We start from the raw sequence: 18456 nt of genomic DNA, 5'->3' as shown, positions 1-18456 counted from the left end.
CGACTAAAGGTGGTGGTCCAGCATGGCCACAGTCAAATGACTGAAACAAGTAAAAGAATATATATATATACAGGGTGAGATGGGTAAATTGTAGCCATTTTATATCTCTAATTTTACACATGCGCATTGTTTGTTTTTGAGTTTGTCAACTACACAGTATAGTAGAGTCAGTTGGGCACTGGCTGTGAAAAAAACAGTACCATGATGCAATTCACTCTGCTAGAAATTTGGAAATGACATGCTGTACTGCTTGGTATTCGTGCTGGAAGCTCCAATACAAACGTTTCAGAGTGTTTAGGTGTCAATCTGAGGACAGTGCAGAGGATTTGGAAAGAGTTGGATAAGTCTAGTGGTGATTATGAAGGTTGGAAAACTCATTTTGGTCATTCTGATAAGAAAAAAACTCTTGAATTTCTTGGTGAGATCCAAGCCATGATTGACAACGGTCCCTCCAAGTCAGTCAGGTCCATCGCCCAGAACATGGGAGTGTCTGAATTACTTATCAGGCAGGTAGTTCACAAAGAGATTCAGCATTCCTTATACAAGATGAGAAAGGGCCAATTTTGATCCCAAGCTATCAAGGACAAGAGGAAAGACCACGCTACGAAGCTTTTGAACAAACTCAAGCATCCCTGCCAACTGAACATGCTTTGGTTTTTCTCAGATGAGAAAATTTTCTGCCAGGATCAGATGGTGAGCACACAGAACAACTGTTGGCTTGTTGTGTCCTCAAAACATGTACTGAGATTGATAAAAATCAAACATCCAGTAAACATCATGGTATTTGGAGTGATCACTAGTGATAGTGACATTATGCCTCCATTCAACTTCCCACACAGCTTCAGACTCAACATTGAGGCCTACATCAAGTGCCTGGGGGAGTTAGTGCTGCCCTGGGTGAAGAGGGTGGCTGCTGGAAGACCCTATGCCTGGCAACAGCATTCTGCATCATGTCACACAAGCAGGAGAACCTAGTCATGGCTGTCAGACAATTTCTGTGACCATATCATCCCTAACATCTGGCTAATTAACTCCCCAAATTGCAACCTCCTTGATTATTATGTCTGGGGTGCCATTGAGCAAGAGACCAACAAAACTCCTTGTAACACCAAAGGTGAACTGAATACAAAGATTATGGCAGTGTTCACCAACTTAAACAAGGAGACTGTCCAGAAGAGTTGCAGGAGATTATGAAGTCGTCTGGAGGCCATAGTGGAAGCCAATGGGGATTTTATTGAATAAATTTACTCTTTAGTATTTCAAGATAATTTTATGTAATTTTAGTAAATATATCTGTTAAAATGAGACGTCAGTGTCGTTTTCATTTTTGCGTAATTTAGACAGCAATTTATTCACCACACCTTGTATATATATCATCGTCATTTAGCGTCTGCTTTTCATGCTGGCATGGGTTAGATGGTTTGACTGGAACTGGTAAGCCGGAGCACCCAGGGCACCAGCTTCCAGTCCGATTTCACTTGGTTTCTATAGCTGAATGCTCTTCCTAACGCCAACCACTCCAAGAGCATAATGGGTGCTTTTTACATGCCTCTGGCACGGATGCCATTTACATGGCACTGGCAATGGCCACAACTACAATTTCACAGGTGCACTTTACTCATCAAAAAGGCTTGGTAGTGTTACCAGTTTAGTCACTCATGCTTTGTTGGTTTACATGTTACCAATAGCACTCAAATGTGACCTGACATGATGTGTGTGTGTGTTTTGTCAGGTGGTTGGTGTTAGGAAGGACATTCAGCTATACAAACCATACCAAAACAGACACAGAAGTTTGGTGAAGGGTCATGCTTGGCCAGCTCCTGTCAAACTGTCCAACTTATGCCAGCATAACGACGATAATGATGATATATCATCATACACACACACACACACACACACACACACACACAGGTATATGTATCTATATTTAGGTTGTAGTGTGTTTGTAAATTATGAACACAGTAATAGTTCATAATAAAAGAGAAAGCAATACCTTAGTTAGTGTGAATGTGTATGTGTATATCATCATCATCATCATTTAATGTCAGTTTTCCATGCTGGCATGGGTTGAGTGGTTTGACAAACTGGAGAGCTGGACTGGTTCCAGTTGGATTTGGTTCCATTTCCATGACTGGATGCTCTTCCTAACGCCAACCACTTGACAGACCACGCAACCATATTCTCACAATACATAGACATAAAGCCTCCTAGATTCATAATGTCTGCATATGTACACACTCACACAAACATGTATATGTACATGCACATACACGCACAAACATATGTGCATATACATACTCATACATACACAAATATCCACACGTACATGCAACATGTACATATATGCAGGCATACATTCACACTCCCCTATATACGTATATACATGTATATATATATATATATATATATCATCATCATCATCGTTTAACGTCCGTTTTCCATGCTAAAACGACGGTGATGATATATATATATAACTTCATAATGCAGCACGAAGTTTTGTCAGTGAACAGGTCACGGTCTCAAAGCGCCGAAAATATTTTGACAAATTAAATTTCATCATCATCATCATCATCGTTTAACGTCCATTCTCCATGCTAGCATGGGTTGGACGGTTCGACCGGGGATCTGGGAAGCCAGAAGGCTGCACCAGGCTCCAGTCTTATCTGGCAGTGTTTCTACAGCTGGATGCCCTTCCTAACGCCAACCACTCCGTGAGTGTAGTGGGTGCTTTTTACGTGCCACCTGCACAGGTGCCAGGTGAGGCTGGCAACGGCCACGGTCGGATTGGTGTATTTTATGTGCCACCAGCACGGAAGCCAGACGAGGCGGTGCTGGCATCGGCAACGAGTCGGATGGTGCTTTTTACGTACCACCAGACCAGGGATCCTGGCTGGTTCAATTCGATTTCGATTTCGCTTGCCCCAACATGTCTTCGCAAGCAAGGGGGTTGGCATGGGTGCCTGTTGTACGGTCAGATTGGTGTATTTTACGTGCCACCGGCACGGAAGCCAGTGGAGGCGGCGCTGGCATCGGCCACGAGTCGGATAGTGCTTTTTACGTACCACCAGACCAGGGAACCTGGCTGGTTCAATTCGATTTTGCTTGCCCCAACATGTCTTCGCAAGCAAGGGGGTTGGCATGGGTGCCTGTCGTACGGTCAGATTGGTGTATTTTACGTGCCACCAGCACGGAAGCCAGTGGAGGCGGCGCTGGCATCGGCCACGAGTCGGATAGTGCTTTTTACGTACCACCAGACCAGGGATCCTGGCTGGTTCAATTCGATTTTGACTTCGAATTCGATTTCGCTTGCCCCAACATGTCTTCGCAAGCAAAGGGGGTTGGCATGGGTGCCTGTCGTCGGATGAGGTTCTATATCGACTTCACTTGCCTCAACAGGTCTTTGTGTCCAAGGGAGGAAAGGCATTCATAAGTGGGCTGGGCTCACTTGTCCTGCCTGGTCTTCTCACGTACAGAATATTTCCAAAGGTCTCGGTCGCTGGTCATTTCCTCAGTGAGGCCTAAAGTTCGAAGGTCGTACTTCACCACCTCGTCCCAGGTTTTCCTGGGTCTACCTCTTCCACGGGTTCCCTCAACTGCTAAGGATTGGCACTTTCTCACACACCTATCTTCATCCATTCTCGCCACATGACCATACCAGTGCAATCGTCTCTCTTGCACACCACAACTGATGCCTCTTAGGTACAATATTTCTCTCAAGGTGCTAAATTTATATATATATATATCCTCCTATCACACACCTACACCCACATATACAAACAAATGAAGGGTTCATGTGCATGAAAGTCACACTTATGCATGGGACACAGTCTTACACTCATACACATACATATGCATATACTCATACATGTACACATTCTCAATTAAAAAGGAAAAAAATGAAAAAAAATATATATAAAAAAATAAAGATGTTAAGATATATGGAAAGATTGTGCAGGGACAAAGTAAAAATGTGGATCCTATCTACATCATCATCATCATTTAATGTCCGCTTTCCATGCTAGCATGGGTTGGACGGTTCAACTGGGGTCTGGGAAGCCCGAAGGCTGCACCAGGCCAGTTAGTCTGGCAGTGTTTCTACAGCTGGATGCCCTTCATGGTCCCCCCCCCCCGATTATGGATAGAATCTGCATTTTTACTATGTTCCTGCATAAGCTTTCCATATGTCTTAATATTTTAAAAGTTTATATATATATTTTTTCCTTTTTTTTCCTTTTTAATTGTGTGAGTGTGTACGTGTGTGAGTATATGTAAGTATATATTTTATATGTATATGTGTGTGTATATATATATATGAGTGTAAGACTGTGTCCAGTGCATAAGTGCGACTTTCATGCACATGTCCCTTTCTTTTATACAGATATGCATATGTTTGTATATATGCAGGTGTAGGTGTGTGATAGGAGGATGTGTATATATATATATATATATATGTATATACGTTTATGCAGGAGTGTGAATATATACCTGTATATATGTATATGTATAAATGTCTAAATACATATGTATGCATGCAGACACACCTGTGTGTAAATGAGGATGAAGTTGCATGCACATATACATGTTTGTATATATATACATGCATATATATATTTTTTTTTATTGGTGCAAAGCCAGAAATTTTGTTGCGTGGAAAGTTAGTACTTGACTAGTACTCATTTTATTGGCCAGAGAAGGAAGAAATGATTTGAACATAAATAGTCATGATTAAATAACCACAGTCCATTGCTCTAATGATTTTGCTAATCAGCTGCCTTTGAAATATAATAACAACAACAATAATATTAAATTGAATTATTAACCTAGAAGTTAATTTACTGCTAACACTAAGAAGTGTTTTGTTTTCCATTCCAGCATCCAGGGGAATTACAGTCCCGAGCTGAATTTTATTGGTAGTTCCCTATTCAAGATTGGTCTCTTGACATTCTGTGTATGTTCATTTGTGGGTGGCAGAGAAGCTAGTGACAAGTTCATTAAAGATAATAATGCATCTGTTTTCCGAACCAAATTTCAGGCAAATGTGAGTTCCGTTACATTTTCTTTCTCTGATCTGTGAAACGCATTTTAGCTATGCATCAATCCTCCTCTCACTTATGTGTTTATGTGTGTGTATGCGTATGTATTTATGTTTTCAGGATTAAATAAAGACACAACAAACAGAAATATGACTTACCTATATTATACAAATAAAAAAAAAAAACGTTTAGTAAATAAACAAATGAATATATACTAAATACACAGGTTGACAGAAAACATAGTTTACCAATTCTACATCAGTTATCGGCCAGAGGGGCCAAATGCAATTTCAGCCATTATCGATAATATTGCTTCCACTCTGAAGGCACCAACAAGAAACCTGTTTTCTGTCCACTTGTGTATTTAGTATATATTCTTTTGTTTATTTACTACATTTTTTTTATTTGTATAATATAGGTAGGTCATATTTTCCGTTTGTTGTCTTTTTATTTAATCCTGAAAATATTTATATAACACACGCACTCATTAATTTTTTACCTATATATATATATATATATATATATATATACACATATATATATATATATATATATATATGTACATATCATCATCATCATTATTGACATTTAATGTCTGCTTTCCATGCTGGCATGGATTGGATAGTTTGACTGAGGGCTGTTAAGCCAGAAGGCTGTATCACGCTCCAATCGGATCTGGCAAAGTTTCTACAGCTGGATGTCCTTCCTAATGCCAACCACTCCAAGAGTGCAGTGAGTGCTTTTTATGTGCCACTGGCACTGGCATTGACCATGCTTGAATGGTCCTTTTTACATGGTACCGAATCGGAAGCCAGTCAGGCGGCACTGGCAACGACCATGTTCAAATGGTGCTTTTTATGTGCCACCAGCATGGGACCAGTCAGCCGGCTTTGGCATTGACCACACTCGGATGGTTCTTTTTACATGGCACCAGCACTAGAGCCAGTTAGGTAGCACTGACGTCGACCATGCTTGAATGATGCTTTTTATGTGGCACTGGCACAAGTGCCAATCAGGCGGTACTGTCATTGGCCACAACTTCACTTGCCTCAACAGGTCTTTGCAAGCACAGTTTATTGCCCAATGATTGAAGGGTACTCTTAAATGGGCTGGTTATGCTGCACTGGCATAGACTACGGTTACGGTCTCACTTGGCTTGCCAGGTCTTCTCAAGCACAGCATATCTCCAAAGGTTTCAGTCACTTGCCATTGCCTCGGTGAGGCCCAGTGTTTGAAGGTCGTGCTTCACTACCTCATACCAGGTCTTCCTGGGTCTACCTCTTCCACAGATTCCCTCTACTGATAGGGTAGACAGAAATTGAAATAAGCCCATCATGTGTGTGTGTGTGTGTGTGTGTGGCATATGTTAGGAACTGGTAAGCTGGAGGTCTGTACCAGGTTCCAGTCTGATTTGGCTTTTTTTCTATGGCTGGATGCCCTTCCTAACACCAACATCTCCTTTCGGTACCATTTACACATCACTGGCACCACCCCAAACAACAGCTTCTGTCAGACTGTCCAACCCACACTAGCATGGAAAATGGATGTTAAATGATGATGATGATGATGTCGTTGTTGTTGTACATGTCAGAGGAACACTCTGCAGAGATACATGATGTTTGAAGGTAACATTTGTATGAAACGTTTGAAAATATAACAGTAACAATGATTTTTGATATTAGCACCAGGCCTTAAATTTGTTGACAGAAGGTATGGTAGATTTAGTTAATAACTGAACGGCCCCAAGCCGGCTAAGCCACTGTATCAGGGTTGGAAAACTTTTATTTAGTACAAGGGGTGAATTGTAAGTACATAAAAATTTATGTAGGTGTTCTGTACTGAGAAAATAAACCTTTCATTTTTCTAATTCATTTATTATGTAGTGTATATTAAATTACTGTTTTGGTTTTAAAGCTTAAGCTGATTATTTAAACCTTATTTTGGACATTAGATAGGTGCTACCCCACTTTCCAAGTGTAGTGGTGAGTAAAGATGGCTCCTTGTTCCCCAAAACTCCTGAACTGGACTCTTTCCACTAGATGCAGTTTGATGTCTTGCTCAGGACATTATGCTGCAAAGAACGTTGGTTATAGGTAAAAAAAACAGATGGTCCCATGGTTAAGGTTTGCAGGACAGATAGGAGGGTTGGTGTTGGCACTGACTCACTAGTGTAAGTGCACTCTGATGTCACATGAATCAGTCATGAGTAAACAAGTGACTATCATAGGGAAATTTAGATAACCAGCCGAAGGTAACAGGAAACCACTGCTCCGTCTTTCCTAAGAAAACTCATGAATCTTCAAACTTTGGTATGAAGCTCCACGACTACTGATGCCAATAAAATAGGTATGACACAATTTGAGAGACTCTTCCTTCCTTTTCTATGAAGCCATCCAACCTCCTTCTCTAAGTAGCAGCCAAATCTCCCTTATATCACAACCTACTATCCTTAAGGAAAAGGACACATTGGAAAGTGTAGTTCTAGTTATACAAAACGATGGGATTGTCGCAGCTGGAATGCTTTCGAATAATAAGCTTGGTCAATCAAATATTGTCTGGGGTTAAACAACAGTAAAACTGTTTTATCAGATCCTCCTGAAAAGATTAAATGTGAAGTTAACTGTAATGGGATTTAAATTTAGCGTGTAGAACAACTATATATATATATATATATATATACACATGCATATAAGCGGTATGACCACTACGTGGACAACCCTCATGCTAGAAGTAGATCCATTATGGTCTTATCATTATGAAAGGAATGTTCTCGAGAAAATTTTCTTGAGAACATTCCTTTCATAGTGGTAAGATCATAACAGATCTACTTCTAGCATTAGGGTTGTCCACGTAGTGATCATCCCTCATATCATCATCATCATCATCATCATCGTTTAGCGTCCGTTTTCCATGCTAGCATGGGTTGGACGGGTCAACTGGGGTCTGTGAAGCTGGAAGGCTTCGTCAGGCCCAGTCAGATCTGGCAGTGTTTCTACGGCTGGATGCCCTTCCTAACGCCAACCACTCCGCGAGTGTAGTGGGTGTTTTTTACGTGCCACCTGCACAGGTGCCAGACAGAGCTGGCGAACGGCCACGAACGGACGGTGCTTTTACGTGTCACCGGCACGGGGCCAGGCGATGCTGGCAACGGACACGAACGGATGGTGCTTTTACGTGCCACCGACACGGGGCCAGACAGAGCTGGCAACCGGCCACGAACGGACGGTGCTTTTACGTGTCACCGGCACGGGGGCCAGCCAAGGCTGGCAACGGACGCGAACGGATGGTGCTTTTACGTGCCACCGACACGGTTGCCAGACAGAGCTGGCAAACGGCCACGAGCGGACGGTGCTTTTACGTGTCACCGGCACGGGGGCCAGCCGAGGCTGGCAACGGACACGGACGGATGGTGCTTTTACGTGCCACCGACACGGGGCCAGACAGAGCTGGCCAACGGCCACGAACGGATGGTGCTTTTACGTGCCACCGACACGGGGCCAGACAGAGCTGGCCAACGGCCACGAACGGACGGTGCTTTTACGTCCCACCGACACGGGGCCAGGCGAGGCTGGCAACGAACACGAACGGATGGTGCTTTTACGTGCCACCGACACGGGGCCAGGCAGAGCTGGCAAATGGCCATGAGCGAATGGTGCTTTTACGTATCACCGGCACGGGTGCCAGCGGACACGAACAGATGGGTCACTTAACCCCTGCTTTCTGATATATGATTTGATTTTGATTGTTCTCACTGGTCTTGCCGGGTCTTCTCATGCACAGCATACTTCCATAGGTCTCGGTCTCTGGTCATTTCCTTGGTGAGACCTAGAGTTCGAAGGTCGTGCTTCACCACCTCGACCCAGGTTTTCCTGGGTCTACCTCTTCCACAGGTCCCCTCAACTGCCAGGGTGTGGCACTTTTTCACACACCTATCTTCATCCATTCTCACCACATGACCATACCAGCACAATCGTCTCTCTTGCACACAACATCTGATTCCTCTTAGGTCCAACTTTTCTCTCAAGGTACTTACACTCTGTCGACTATGAACACTGACATTACACATCCAACGGAGCATACTAGCTTCATTTCTCGCGAGCTTACGCATGTCCTCAGCAGTCACGGCCCATGTTTCACTGCCATGTAGCATGGCTGTTCGTACACATGCATCATACAGTCTGCCTTTTACTCTGAGCGAGAGGCCTTTAGTCACCAACAGAGGTAAGAGCTCCCTAAACTTTGCCCAGGCTATTCTTACTCTAGCCGTTACACTTTCAGCACACCCACCCCCACTACTGACTTGGTCACCAAGATAACGGAAGCTATCAACCACTTCTAGTTTTTCCCCCTGGAAAGTGACGGAAGTTGTTTTCTGCAGATTTTCAGAGGTTAATGCTCCCGAGCATCTGCCACATACAAAAACCATCTTCCTAGTTAGCCTTCCTATGACATTGCTGCACCTCTTATGTGTCCATAGCTTACACTTGGTGCATCTTATAGAGTTTCTACCTACACCTTTTCTACAGATCAAGCAGGGCCATCTACCTGAAGGCGTTTGTGATTTGTCTACCTTCCTACTTATTACGACTTTGGTTTTAGCTAGGTTGACTCTAAGGCCCTTCGATTCTAAACCATGCTTCCACACCTGAAACTTCTTCTCCAGTTCTGATAATGACTCAGCAATTAGAGCAAGGTCATCAGCATAGAGGAGCTCCCAGGGGCATCCTGTCTTGAATTCCTCCGTTATTGCCTGGAGGACTATGATAAATAGGAGGGGGCTGAGGACTGAGCCTTGGTGGACCCCTACCTCTACCCGGAATTCTTCACTGTACTCATTTCCAACCCTCACCTTATTAGCAGTGTCCCTGTACATGGCTTGCACAGCTCTCACCAACCATTCTTCTATTCCTAGTTTCCTCATTGACCACCATATGAGGGATCGGGGGACCCTGTCGAAGGCTTTCTCCATGTCAACAAAAGCCAGGTACAGGGCCTTATCTTTGGCTAGGTATTTCTCCTGCAGCTGCCTTACCAGGAATATAACATCAGTGGTACTTTTCCCTGGCACGAAACCAAACTGCATCTCATCTAAACTAACTCTCTCTCTAATTAGTTGGCTTATGACCCTCTCTGTAACCTTCATCACCTGATCCAACAGCTTGATACCTCTGTAATTATTTGTATCTAGGGCATCACCTTTACCTTTGTAGCAGTTGACTATTATGCTGCTACACCAGTCATTGGGTATGACTCCTTCATGTATCACCTGATTAACTATACAGGTGACTAGGCTATAGCCGACACTACCAGATATTTTGAGCATTTCTGCAGTGATACCTGATGGGCCTGGGGCTTTCCCTGTCTTCATGCTTCTAATTGCCTTAGCTACTACTAAGGAACTATCAACCCTGATAGCTGGTCCCTCTGTTGGGTCAACGTTCGGCAGACTCTCTTTATCCCATTCATTTTCTTTATTCAGCAACCTTTCATAGTGGCATCTCCAAGCCTCTCTCTTTGCATCCTCGTTTAGCGCAAGTGAACCATCTTCCATGCGAACACACTTCTCTCCCACCACATCACAATTCTCTCTCACACACTGTCTTGCAACGCGAAACACCTCCAGTCTTTGGTCCTCACGGCGCAGAACATTGGCAAATTTTTTCTTATCTGCTTCCCCTCTGGCTAGATAGACCTGTCTCCTAGCTTCCCTTTTAGCAGTCTGATACAATTCCCTGCTACCACCATTTTTCCAGTGCTTCCAAGTCTGTCTCTTTTCTCTAATAGCCCTGTCTACGACACTGTTCCACCACCACGTTACCTTGGGACAAGAGGGGACTTTGCACCAGCCACAGATCTGGTCAGTGGCTCTCAGCAGGTTGTCCCTTAGAAACGTCCAGTTGTCCTCTACCCAATGTGATACACTATCCCCTTCTACTTCGTCATGTATGTAATATAATTTCTAAACCTTCAGATTTTAATATGCTAGACCACTGGTTTTAAATTGATATTAATCAAATTAATATTCAATTTTTTACCCTTATTATTTTAAATTTATATATATATATATCATCATCATTTAATGTCCATTTTCCATGCTAGCATGGGTTGGACGGTTTGACTGGGGTCTGGTAAGCCATGGAGGCTGCACCAGGCTCTAGTCTGATTTGGCAGTGTTTCTACAGCTGGATGCCCTTCCTAACGCCAACCACTCCGTGAGTGTAGTGGGTGTTTTTTACGTGCCACCAGCACGGGCCAGAGCAGGCTGACAAATGGCCATGATCGGTTGGTGCTTTTACGTGTCACCGACACGGACGCCAGTCAGGCAGCGCTAGTATCTGCCACGTTCGGACAGTGCTTTTTATGTGTCACCGGCACATGTGTCTTAACTACAATTTCCATTTGAATTTTTATTTTGATGTTGACGTATTTGACTCAACAGGTCTCCTCAAGAACAGCGGGTCACTCTATGATCTAAGGTTAGCACAGCAGGCCGTCCTGCGAGCCATGAACTGCTCTCCTCTGATATTACTGAATTGCTACTTTAATAATAATAATAATAATAATGATAGTAGTAGTAGTAGTAGTAGTAGTAATCCTTTCTATTATAGGCACAAAGCCTGAAATTATTTGGGGAAGAGGCTAGTTAAGTACCTGAACCACAGTATTTGATGGCTTCTTATTTCATTGACTCTGGGATGGAAGGCAAAATTAATCTCAGCAACATTTGAACTTAGAATGTAAAAAATAGTTCAGATGCCTGATTATAATAATTAGGAAAAATGTGTTTTTAAAAATTTTTCATTTGATTTACAGAGGATGTTGACTGACCGTGTTGTGTTAGCAGGAATGAAGTCAGGCGTCTTTTGGAGTTATCGCACGTGTTTCTTCTCCTCAGTATTCCTGTAAGTTGCCTTCTTTTTATGCTTGTGTGTGTGTGAGAAGGTTTCATAATATTTCATACATTACAACAATTCAATTTTTCTATTCTAATTTTATATCCTATAATAATAGTGTTATTCATTACAAGCTTCCAATGGACCACTCATTGCTTCATTGTATTTCTATGGGCTAGAATGACAAGGAAAATGTCTGTGCAATTTGAGATTGCCCCTGAGAATCATGAAGGCCCTCCTTGTAAACAAATTGAGACCAGCCATTTACAACAAGAAGGAACTGGATGAAGCAGACTGGTTGCTATAGTAACCCTAGTCTGCACATGTTCTTCCCCTACACATCTGAGCAATGACTTTTCTATCCATTGCTTTTTCCAAATGTCCTGAAGAAGGGATCATAACCCCAATATGTATATATGGTAAAACTGTAACTTTGTTTTCTTTTCTTTTCCAGTTCACTTTGTACCTTCTTGCATTTTTCTGGCCTTACACAGCAAATCTCTTTAAAGATATACATCTGTAAATGGATAAATTTGTAAATGAAAAGGATGGATGAGGTTGTTGAGTACTACAATAGTTTTGAAAAGCACATCAAATGTATTTTACATAACATTGCAAATGTCCTGTAACTGTCTGTTGCACCTTCTCCTCATGTACAAACAACTTTTGAATTGAAAATGATGTGCTCTCAGATGATTTCCAACTAAAACCACTCTGTTGTTCATTTTTTTGTTTTAGTTTATTATCACAATCTATAGCTGTCTACAGAAACAAAAGCAGTGTTTGGGAATATTTAATAGCTTCAGGTAAGTTATTTATTTATTACTGCTTATCCATCTTTATTTTTGTAATTTTCTTTTATTTTCTTATATAATTTTAATTTAAAATCATTTTCTCCATACCTATGAATTTTTGAATGTTCATCATCATCATCAATATTAAACGTCCATTTTCCATGTTGGCATGACAGGAACTAGCAAGGTCAGGGGCTGCACCAGGTTCCATAGTCTGTTTTGATTTGGTTTCTACAACTGGATGTTCTTCCTAACACCAGCCATTCTTCAGAGAGTGCTGGGTGCTTTTTTTTACTTGGTTCCATCACCAGTGCTTTTTACATGTCACAAGCACCATTACATGGTACCCTCATCATCATTTAACATGTATGTTCCATGCTGGCATGGGTTTGTTGGTTTGACAGGATCCAATGGGCCCTGAGACTGTATTGTAGCATGGTTTCTACAACCGGATACCTTTCCTAATGTCAACCACTTTACAGTACATACTGGGTGCTTTTTTTTTGTTGTGCCACTAGCATTAGTGAGGTCACTCTGCAGCTTGCAAGACTACAAACCTTGAGTGGGGAGGGAAAACATTTTGATAAGAGAATAAGGAATAGAGAAGTGTGAAGTATGAGAGTAAAGGGCCAGAGCAAAGCATGTTTCTTGTTGGGGAGCTACATGACTTCAAATAAGGAACATCATGATTCTTATATGTATTATGTACTCTCTTATAATCAAAATACATATTGAAGAGTGAATGCACATGCACAGTAAGTTTTAAAATGAGTTGGATTATAGCACATCAGCCATCATATGTGTTCTCTTTAAAACTTACTAATAGGGGGACTAGAAATAAATACTTGTTTATCATTTATATTCCAGCTTTCCACTGTAGTGTTCATTTGTTGTTGTTCTTCAGCTTCACGTCCTTCCTGTTCAAGCTGACCAATGATCAAAATTATTATAGCTGTGATCATCCTATCTCTTTAGTGGGATATAAGAATATATTGTGTTTTTTTTAACTTTAAGAGTGTAATGTGAGGGGATTTGGCTGCTATTTCTACCAGGTTTGACCACTATGTAGAATTTAGGAAGGTTTTTATTTCTGCCATGTCTACTATTTTACCATTATTCCAGCAACAGCCTATTCAAAGCAGTGATAATTAATTCCACAGTATATGAAAAATACCATTGTTAACTTTTTAATTCAATGTGATTTATTAATAATACACTATGGAATTAATTATTACTGCTTTTTACTGTCCAACCCATGCAAGCATGGAAAACAGATGTTAAATGATGATGATGATGATGATGATGCTTTGTGTAGATCAATTGTTACTGCTTTGAAGTAATTTTACTAATCTATTTGTAAAGAATACTAGATTCAATTTCCAGTTGGAACTTGAGGTTTTTAGGATGGAAACCAGAAGCAATTGGCTGTAAAGCAGATTTGTTCAAAGTATGGCAGCATGAAAAACTGTGTTTAAAATGTCTATGATAGCAGTAGTGATGATGATGATAATGTATAAAAACTTGATCCAGTGATAACAGCTTTCTAGTCTTGGATACTATATACATTAACTACTTTATTGTATGACATACCAGTGAGATAACCTTTGTGCATTTGGCTTGCTAACAATAACAACCAAATCTCTTTTAAATTAAACTCTAGTCTTGAAAAAAGCAAATAACAATAAAGAATGCAGTCCTTGATAAACTATGTCCAGGACCATCTTTAAATAAAAATGGCAAAATTATATCATTCACGTGCTTAAGGATCTCCTATGCCCCAGTACTGCGACATTCTTATCACTTACCTTAAGATGACACTGACTATAAGAAAAAAGTTGAAATGGTTATGGTGAAAAACCTTTAAGCATAGGTTTGCTCAATAAGTACTGCCCTGGGACTTACACAATAACAAATTTGCTATATTGTACTCAAAGGAAAGTTTGAGGTTTGGTTTTTATAACATTACTGGCTGTTGCTTTTCAACAAGGATTAGAGAAAGATGAAACTAATCTAATGGCATCTTCATCTTTCTTTACATTCCATTGAAGAGTAAGAGGTTGAACCATTAAACCATTTCAGGAAAAATAAACTTATTGACGTTTTTCAAACTATCCTCTTGGATTAATTATTGCTAATGAAGACCTTTCTCAGATTCCTTGGAATCTGGATCCCTAAACAGTGTATTTAGCTTAATCATCATCATCGTTTAACGTCCGTTTTCCATGCTAGCATGGGTTGGACGATTCAACCAAGGTCTGGGAAGCCAGGAGGCTGCACCAGGCTCCAGTCTGATCTGGCAGTGTTTCTACAACTGGATGCCCTTCCTAATGCCAACCACTCCATGAGTGTAGTGGGTGCTTTTTACGTACCACCGGCACAGAAACCTGACATCAACTAATGTAAACAGTAGAGAACAAGTGAACTAAAGAAATAGTTGGGAATTAAAGACATCAACTAATATGTGCAGGAGAGATGGCTGAATGAAAAGGTTTTGCATTGACAGGAGGAAACCAAAGAAGAAATGGAGTAAGATCAGATTTTATGATGCTTGCTGCTCAAACACATATCACCAGATATCAGCATAGCAAAATGAATATTGGAAAGATAATAATGATTATGATGATAATAACAATGGTTACCTGATCAAATGTTTCCAAGTTTGATTGTTATTAAACAACAGTCTTATATATTGTAATTATTTCACTGTTCTGCTGGTAACAAAGGGCTTCTTGCTCAGAGTGAAATGTAGACTGTATGACGCATGTGTGTGAACAGCCATGCTACACGACAGTGAAACATGGGCTGTGACTGCTGAGGACATGCATAGGCTTGAAAGAAAGGAAGCTAGTATGCTCCAATGGATGTGTACTGTCTGTGCATACACCACAGAGTGTAAGCACCCTGAGAGAAAAGTTGGGCATAAAAGCATCAAATGTGGTGTACAAGAGAGACGACTGCACTGTATGGATGAGGACAGCTGTGTGAAAAAGTGTCACACCCTAACAGTGGAAGGAACGTGTGGAAAAGGTAAACCCAAGAAGACATGGGATGAGGTGGTGAAGCACAACATTCATACGTTCAGTCTCACTGAGGCAATGACAAGTGACCAAGACCTTTGGAGATATGCTGTGATGGAGAAGACCTGACAAGTGAAGTGAGATCATAGCCATGGCCAATACCAGTGTTGCATAACCGGCTCATTTAAGAGTTTCCTTCAATTGTTGGGCAATATGCTGTATTTGAGAAGACCTGTTGAGTCAACTGAAATCATAGTCGTGGCTGATGCTAGTGTCACCTGACTGGCACCCGTGCTGGTGGCACGTGAAAAGCACCAATTGAGTGTGGTTGATGCCAGTGCTGCCTGACTGGCTCCTGTGCCAGTGGCACATAAAAAGCACCCACTACACTCTTGGAGTGGTTGGCATTAGGAAGGACATCCAGCTGTAGAAACCTTGCCAGATTAGATTAGAGCTTGATGCAGCCTTATGGCTTGCCAGTCCTCAGTCAAACCGTCCAACCCATGCCAGCATGGAAAGTGGATGTTAAACGATGATGATGAAAAATGGGAAGGTATTTACGTTATCATTTTGTTTTTTTGTCTTTTCTAATCTGCAGGGATAACAGGAATGTTACTGAAGGTGAACTTGGGACTGAGAGGAATGGTTAGTGGTGGTATATTTGGTTCACTCATGGGGTATGTATATATTTTACATTTTCTTACAGTCTTTTCTCTGATAGGTTTGATTACATATGGACATGCATTAAACGTCACAGCATCCTTCATAAGATCTTTAAAAAAATATTTAATTTCTTGAGTCTTCTTTAATGAATAAACTTTGAATTTTTCCTTTTCATATTGTCCTGTATCAATATATTTACATGCTTATGCCTCTCTGATCAACCCAACTGTTAATCCCACTATTTGCTAAGGTATTTTTGATGCAAACTGCAAAGACTTCTATTTTATTTGTTGACGAATTTTGTCTTCATTTCTCTATTTTCATTCAGTTTATGTGGTGGTTCTATTATCTATGGTTTTATGGTATTAACCAATGAAACTCAAGATCAACGACATTACTGGGAAATACAAAAGTATTTGGAAGAGAAAAAGTATGTTTCCTTTGACAATCATATCCTCAACATTTCTACATAGATCAATTTCAGACAGATAAACATAAACCATCTAGATTCATCTTTCATACAAAGCTAACCTCAACAAGAGCAAATGTAAAAATATTATGCTATATGCTAATAATACATTTGTTAACTATACAATGCTCTTGTATATTACAGCACTGAATTGTATGTTTCTGTAAGTTGTCTATTTATGATTAGGTTGATTAGGCCATTAAGTGTTAAATGATTTGACCAAGGACAGGACAACACTCCTAGCATTATGAATCAATGGTCCTTCAGACAGTAGGCCTCTGTTATGATACAAGTGGTTTGGCAGATAAAAACTTTGAAACTATCATGTGAATAAAGTGAACCAACTAAACCTCAACCTTAGTAGAAGTACACATGCTGAAAATAATCAAAAGCTGGATCAATTGAATTATCCTATATATATTTGAAGATAAGGTGATTTCTTTTTAATTTGATCTCCAAAATAGAGTATTTACTTTTCATTCAAGCTCATACAAAGATTTTGTGATTCTTTACAAAATATAGATTGCAAATTTTGGTACAAGTCAGCAAATTCAAGGGATGGGGAAGTTGGTTACATTGACTAGTGCTCAACTAGTATTTATTTCATTGACTCCAAAAAGATGAAAGGCCAAGTCAACCTCAGCCAGTCATTCCTTACAAAAAAAAAACCAGAAATGTAAGGTGACTTCTCTTTTGAAAGATAATTCAAAAAAATTTTGTTATATATTTGAATGTATCCAGTAGTAAAGATAAACTCAAAACATGATTAAAAAATCTGATATTGTTGTAGATTAGTAAAGCTGAGTATTTCTCCCATTTGGTCATTGTCAATACCTCTTAAGCTGCTATAAAGGGCCAGTACTTAATGAATAACCTATAAATCTGGGTAGAATGCTAGTTTATTGCAGGACACATATCTGGATTTGGTAACCATATCTTGGTAGCCAAGCCTATTGACAGAATGTAGAAAATGTTGTTCCCAGAAACAATAAAATTCCAGCAGTGAATTTGAATTGTCATATATTAATCTATTTAGCCTTCTTGCTCATTGTACTTTTAAATCAGTAAAACAATATCTCTGGAGCAACACTGAAGACTTCATATTCTGTAATTGAAATAATAATACTACAGGATATACAAGAGTAATTGCCTCTATCAATGATCTCATTAATTTCCTGCCACCTGTCTTTGAGATGATTTCAGTTTGACCGAAGCACAACAATTCTACTGTGATCTTTTTTCATATTTCTTATTTAAAGCAAATGAGTACTGAGTCATTGAAACTTAAGTATCTTTACCAAATACAGTATGGTGTATAAGATAAAGATATGAACTGCTGATCTCTTCAGCCAGTAAGATCATATAAATGTTACCATTTAGAAATATTGTGACTATTTCTCAATGGTAACCAATGAGAGAAAAAAAGTTTCCTATAACAGATACATTACATTTTTATATTGCCATAAATTTAATTTGTTTGTAACACCACTTAATAATGTCTTTTTATATTTTTCAGACAGCAACAAGCAATGAATGCCTGAATTCATTTGAAATTAGTAATAAATATGTTGTAATATTTTTTTAAAA

At 40.2% G+C, this 18456-nt stretch overlaps 1 protein-coding gene across 4 annotated transcripts in view; it reads left to right on the top strand.

Moving 5' to 3' along the window:
• LOC115232366 (RPII140-upstream gene protein) overlaps positions 1–18456 on the top strand; it is a 21508-nt gene extending 3052 nt beyond the window's left edge. For 3 of the 4 annotated variants that reach the window (XM_036498670.1, XM_029802215.1, XM_029802218.2), the window contains exons 3-8: positions 4873–5038; positions 11847–11935; positions 12665–12732; positions 16336–16414; positions 16729–16830; positions 18386–18456. In XM_036498670.1, the coding sequence (XP_036354563.1) occupies positions 4873–5038; positions 11847–11935; positions 12665–12732; positions 16336–16414; positions 16729–16830; positions 18386–18410 (529 nt within the window). In that variant the 3' untranslated portion in view covers positions 18411–18456. The remainder of the gene's footprint in view (positions 1–4872; positions 5039–11846; positions 11936–12664; positions 12733–16335; positions 16415–16728; positions 16831–18385) is intronic. The other variant, XM_029802217.2, reaches the window with a different exon arrangement.

Source organism: Octopus sinensis, linkage group LG2, assembly GCF_006345805.1.
Source record: "Octopus sinensis linkage group LG2, ASM634580v1, whole genome shotgun sequence".
In the NCBI taxonomy this organism is placed as follows: domain Eukaryota; kingdom Metazoa; phylum Mollusca; class Cephalopoda; order Octopoda; family Octopodidae; genus Octopus; species Octopus sinensis.
The sequence above is the reverse complement of the archived record's forward strand: the minus strand, read 5'-3'. Positions and strand labels throughout refer to the sequence as shown.